A 6427-nucleotide genomic window follows, 5' to 3' on the forward strand; every position below is an offset into this window, starting at 1 on the left:
ATAATTACCACCTGCACAGAAAAGGCATTTTCCCAAATTCATTCGAAATGTCTGATGAATTAAATTATGTATGTAAGCCGAAGTCCATTTTAATCAAGAAAAGGCTCAAATTTTGGACAGCATAACTGGGCATATTCCTGTATCAAATAAGCTCTACATATAGCTGATGTATAAGAACTTCTTCTTCCATAAGACTCTTTATAGTGATAGAGTGCCTCTTCAAATCGTCTCTCTTTCTCGTAGGATATGCCAAGAATGAGATGAGCCATCGGTAAGTCATCATGTGTGCAGACTTCAAAAACAACGTCTTCTAAATCAGTTAGTGCCTTTTTGGCATAGTTGTTTTGATCAAGGTGTTTTTGACACAAAAAGTTCAGAAAATGTAAGTATACAAGAGGATGAATTACCAAAGATGTTCTTTGAAACAAAATGTCAAATTGAAGTTCGCTGGGTGTGTTCTCCCTATTGGGCCTCTTCGTGAAGACATCTCTCTCAGTCCAAATGATCTCTTTCCGGATGATAATATCCATAGCCAAAAGTCCCTCACGCTTCTCCCGAAGAGAAGATCTTTGAACTGTTGGTGAAAATGCATACTCAGGAAGTACCTCGTGAAGTTTAGCTACTTCGGCATTGTTTATACCTGCATAGAATGTAAATTTTTTCAACCTCGTATTAATTTGTTGTATTATTTGAATAACTTGAGAGTATTTCTTAACACCGTATAAACACGTGGCTAACATCAATGGACCTCTTGTTAAATCCAGCTCTTTTGCCCTAGTGAAATAATCAACTTGTTTCTCAGGAGTCAGAGCTTTTAATGCCTCTCTCTGAAACAATGATAAACGCTGACAAGTGACAAATTCGGTTTCAAGTTCTGATAAATTCTCAAGATTTGGATTCTCCATTTTGCTGAATTGACACAAGTCATCTGTTAGGAAAGAAGAAGAAAGTACTCTGAATTCTCTCAAGTAGGACTGGTCAACAAAGTATGGCTTCAGACATGAAATGGTCGTATCTTTATGATGGGTCATAATATGAATGCGTTTCTCACATTTAGCAAAACAATTCCACAAACCCATATTAAACACATTTTTCAATGTTTCTATAAGTTGCATTTTTGTTTGACCGTAAACTTTCGATTTAAACATATTCCTCTCGGGAATGAAAAAATTGGGACATCTTTCGATTTTTATCCAATGGGTCAAACGCAACATGCACATCAAAAAACAAACAACTATGTTGTGTGGGCGCCAGAGTTCTGGAGCCGTCTCTTCAATGACCCAAAACATCAAAGTTTTTATAAAATATGAACAGAGTGAATTTTCTGGGTAGGTGTCTATTTTTTCAATACATTCTTTCAGAACAATTTTGAAGAGACCATAGCATAAAAATTGTGTTTGGTTGAACGCAAACATCAGCTTTTTTTCTGCTTTGTTAAACGACAGTCTCCATAGCAAATCGTTCTCCACGTCTTTAACTGGACCTAATGGGACGAGGTGACATCCGTCTAACTCTATTTCTCTAACTATTTGTTTTGATGGCCAAAGTCTTGGTCTATTGACCCATTCCTTTGCTTGTGGAGGCCAAAAAGGACATTCCAGTGAAAATGCCATGTCATGATCAGATGACACCCCAGTCACGGAAATACATGGACCGTGTATAAAGAAATTAGTATTCGGATCTTTGGTTCTCTTTATCCACCATTTTTTAAATCCATGGCTAGAAACATAAGTACCAACTAAGGCAGATTGGATGCACTGAGCATGCTCTTCAAATGTATCCTCTCCGCTGTTTTGAAATTTAAGCAAAACATAGCCTTCCTTCGCATAATTAGACTCATGGCTAATTACAAGAGTCAACTTTTTATCGGAATTATCACCCCCTCTTGAATATAATATTTCCAAATTCGAATAAATAATGTTAATATCCTTAAGTACCTTCATATAATCACGATCAGTCCGACCATGTCGGAATCCCTCGGCAACACTTCCGGTGCAGATTGTTTCGAGATATGGATGAAAAATGGAAAGGGAGTCCTTCCTTCTCACTTCGAATTCTTTGACATTTCTTCTCATTTGAATCGATTCCTCAAAACCAATTTGTATATTAAGTTCATTAAATAAACATTTGTTGTGATGGATACAATTTCCAAATCTATACTCCATTGTAATTATTCGTAGTCCTGAATTCAATTTTCCTTTCATATAATCTTCAAGTAATCATATTTTCAACAATAACAACAACAACAAACATCATACGTAGCTCTTGGTAAGCTGAATGTCACATAAAAGAGTAAAAAAGTAAACGAGCTTAGAAAATGTACGAAATTGGCCCAGTGAAAGCATCTATCAACCTTCCTCCATTTTTGCAGGTGTTCTATTCCCGGATTAAGTTTGTTTGAACAATCTTTAAGCAGACTTAGTCATAGATACAAGCAAGATCGATTTTAAATTGCTTTTAAAAGAGAGGATTTGTTTCAAGTTGTCCATACCTTATTGCAGAAGCCAGTTTCACAAACCGAAAGCTATGACAGGAAAATCCTGGGACTATTTTTAGGCCATTTTTAACGATTCAATAAGGCCCCGAGTAAGTGCATGCCGGTGTATGGTTTTTAAATAAATGTCTTGTATCAAATACTGTTAATACTTTGTCTTTAGTTCATAGCAGAACTAAAGAGTGTATCCTCAAATCGTCTTTCTCGTAGGATATGCCAAGAATGAGATGAGCCATCGGTAAGTCATCATATATGCAGACTTCGAAAACAACGTTGTTCAAATTCAATTTTTGTTGGGAGGGGGGGGTAGGGGGAGAGAGATGATTTGACTACTGCAGATCACTAAATGTTCGCGACATCTTATTTCCAAGAGAATTTAAAGCTAAGGATTCAGATATACACCATAAGCACTCAGGCCTGTAGAAGGCGGGGAAGGCCCACTTTTTCCTGAGTATTGAGTATACTATTTTGCGATAGTAAATTTTCCTTTAGATGCTGCCCCCTCTCCCTTTTGTTGCTGTAAGGTCGAGCACTGGCAAATTCCAGGATTTGGACAGTTAAATAGGGTATTTTTTTGTTCTTGTCAGATTATTTTGGGAAGCCCCCCCCCCTTTTTTTTTTTTGGACAGTTTAGAATATTTATTCAGCCAATTTGGGCCCGCAGTGGAGCATAAAGATGAACAAGTTTAGGTTTTGTTCTTTTTTTTTTTAACTCACCTGAGCTGAAAGCTCAAGTGAGCTTTTCTGATCACCCTTTGTCTGTCTTCCATCCGTCCGTCCGTCCGTTTGTAAACTTTTCACATTTTCAACTTCTTCTCAAGAACCACTGGGCCAATTTAACCAAACTTGGTACAAAGCATCCTTGGGTAAAGGAGAGTATAAATTATTGAAACGGAGGGCCAATCCCCCTTACAAGGGGAGATAATCAAGAAAAGACAAAAATAGGGTGGGGTCATTAAAAAATCTTGCAAGAACCACTGGGCCAGAAAAGCTGAAACTTATATGGAAGAATCCTTGGGTAGTGTAGATTTTAAATTGTTAAAATGGTGACCCTGGGAGTAGGGCGGAGCCACAATAGGAAATCCATTTTTTACATTGAAATATATAGAAAAAATCTTTAAAAATCTTCTTCGCAAGAACCACTGTGCCAGAAATGCTGGAACTTATGCGAAAGTATCCTGGGGTAGTGAAAATTCTAAACTATTGAAATTATGACCCCGGGGGTAAGGCGGGGCCACAATAGGGAATCAAAGATTTACATTCAAATATATAGAAAAAAATCTTTAAAAATCTTCTTCTCGAGAACCACTCGGCCAGAAAAGCTGAAACTTATGTGGATGCATTCTAGGTTAGTGTAGTCTCTAAATTATTAAAATTATGACCCCCAAAGGTAGGTCGGAGACACAATAGGGAATCCAATTTTTACATTGAAATATATAGGAAAAATCTTCAAAATCTTCTCCCCTAGAAACCACTGGGTCAAAATGACTGAAACTTATGTGGAAGCATCCTAGGGTAGTGTAGATTCTAAATTATTCAAATCATGAACCCCGGGATTAGGGCATGGCCACAATAGGGAATCCAATTTTTACATTGAAATATATAGAAAAAATCTTTAAAAATCTTCTTCTCAAGAACCACTATACCAGAAAGGCTGAAACTTATATGGAAGCATCCTTGGGTAGTGTAGATTCTAAATTATTCAAATCATGACCCCCGGGGGTAGGGCAGGGCCACAATAGGGAATCAAATGTTTACAATGAAATATATTGGGAAAATCTTTAAAAATCTTCTTCTCGAGAGCCACTTGGCCATAATTGCTGAAACTTATGTGGAAGCATCCTGGATAGTGTAAATTCTAAACTGTTAAAATCATGTCTCCCGAGGGTAGGGTTGGGCCACAATAATTATTATTACAAGGGAAAAATCAGCTGGTGAAGAACGGCAGGGTCAAATTAACTCAGGTGAGCGTTGTGGCCCATGGGCCTCTTGTTTGTTTGTTTTTTGCTTATAAGAATTTTTTTGAATGCAAACCAAGGCCTGGCCCAAGTTTGATTTGGATATCTCTAGAAACACAAGAACGATCTTAGTCAGAATCACTGACATAAAATGGTCAGATGCAGCATTTTCAGGTATCCAACTAATACTTTTATAGATGCACTACACATGTATTTGCAAGTACTTTTGGAGCCATTTTTATGTCCCCCGCTTTCACTGAAAGTGGGGGATATCTAAAATTTGGGTCCATCCGTCCGTCTGTCTGTCATTCTGTCTGTGTGTAACATTTTCGTTTCTGGACGATATCTCAAAAAGCTTTTTTGCAATGAAATTTTATCTCACAACTTCCTATGGCCTAAATAAGACCCCTATTGATTTTGAGGTCAAAAGGTCAAAGGTCATAAATTCATACATTCTGTCTGTTGTAACACTTTCGTTTCCAGGCGATATCTTAAAAAAACCTTGAGCCTTTGCAATGAAAATTTATATCGCAATTCTTTATGGAAAACAACTATTGATTTTGAGGTCAAAATATCAAGGACTTAAAATCATGCATTCTGTCTGTGTGTAACACTTTCGTTTCCTGGCGATAACTTTAAAAGCCTGTGAGCTTTTGGAATGAAATTTTATATCACAACTCCTCAAGGAGTCAAAAAGATTTCTATTGATTTTGAGGTCAAAAGGTCAAGGTCGGAAATTTATATATTGCAAAAATGGTTTCCAGATGATGATTTTAGCTGTATTTGAGCTTTTTCAATGAATTTAAATATCATAACTCCTGGTGACTAAAGACGACCCCTATTGATTTTAAGGTCAATAGGTCCATACAATGCAAAAAAATTGGTTTCCAGATGAAAACTTTAGTTTTATTTGAGCTTATATATATATATATATATATATATATATATATATATATATATATATATATATATAACTTCCAATGACTTAAAAAAGATCCCTTTTGAATTTTAGGTTCAGGTGAAAAAAAAATATCTTGCATAAAATGGTTTCCTTGAGATACCTCTAGATCTCTTTGAGGTTTTGCAATGAAATTTATACTTTTGTCAATATTACTTAAAAGAGACTTATATTGATTTTGAGGTCAAAAGGTCAAAGACCAAGATCAGAAATTAATATATTGCATACATAGTTTTCTCATGATAACTTTAGTTCTCCTTATGCTTTTTGCAATGAAATTTCAGGTCATGAATTTCTTTAACCAAAATAACGACCCGTTTACTTTAAGGCCAAATGCTAAAGATCTAAGGTTGACTTATTTCCCTTTCTCCATCTGCATATTTTTTTCAGTTCCCCCACCCTCTTCTTTTTTTTTCTTAAGCAGTTAAGCGAGGGACACAAATTCTCTGAATTAGTGTAACGTGCAAAGAGGCCGAGCTGGGGGTTCGGTGATGTCTTGTATCACCGAGGCGTTACACTCGAGATTCGTTAACCTGTTAACTCAGGTTTTTGTTGACCAAATACTATAAATTTATAACTTTAATACAAATACAAAGGGTTTTTTCTTGATTGGACAACCACTATCTGTGGTCAACGGGTATCTCCCGAAAGCAAATTTCTTTGATCCTGTCACCGCACGTACTTTGTCTCCTGGCACTACCCCCATATTTATGGTATGCCACCTCTCTCCCAAACCAAGTGACTGCTTTATTCAGGTCTTACATATTTTGTTAATACTAAAAGCTTAGATGTCTATCCCCCGCAACTGTTTGTCTTATTCAGAGCCCTGTTCAACAGAGCGAACGTTCGTGAGCGCTCGCCAAAATTCCTTATCCCTCCAACTGAAATGTTCGCGAACGCTCGCTCTGTTGAACAGGCCTCAGGTCTTTCAACAATATGCAGGAGAATAAAAGGCCAAGGTTGATCAACTCCGTCACCAGAGAGATATCTTGAGCACTATAATACAGCATGTAAAAT

At 36.8% G+C, this 6427-nt stretch overlaps 1 protein-coding gene across 1 annotated transcript; it reads right to left on the reverse strand.

The window, feature by feature from the left end:
- Positions 1-89: 89 nt before the first annotated feature.
- On the reverse strand, positions 90-2249 carry LOC133194823 (uncharacterized). The gene has a single exon (XM_061330734.1). It carries the CDS (start codon positions 2202-2204, stop codon positions 90-92), a length of 2115 nt encoding a protein of 704 aa, XP_061186718.1. The 5' UTR covers positions 2205-2249.
- Positions 2250-6427: the final 4178 nt, after the last annotated feature.

Source organism: Saccostrea echinata, unplaced genomic scaffold (assembly GCF_033153115.1).
Source record: "Saccostrea echinata isolate AGI-Se365-2 ecotype Australia unplaced genomic scaffold, CSIRO_AGI_Sech_v1 ptg000001l, whole genome shotgun sequence".
NCBI lineage: Eukaryota > Metazoa > Mollusca > Bivalvia > Ostreida > Ostreidae > Saccostrea > Saccostrea echinata.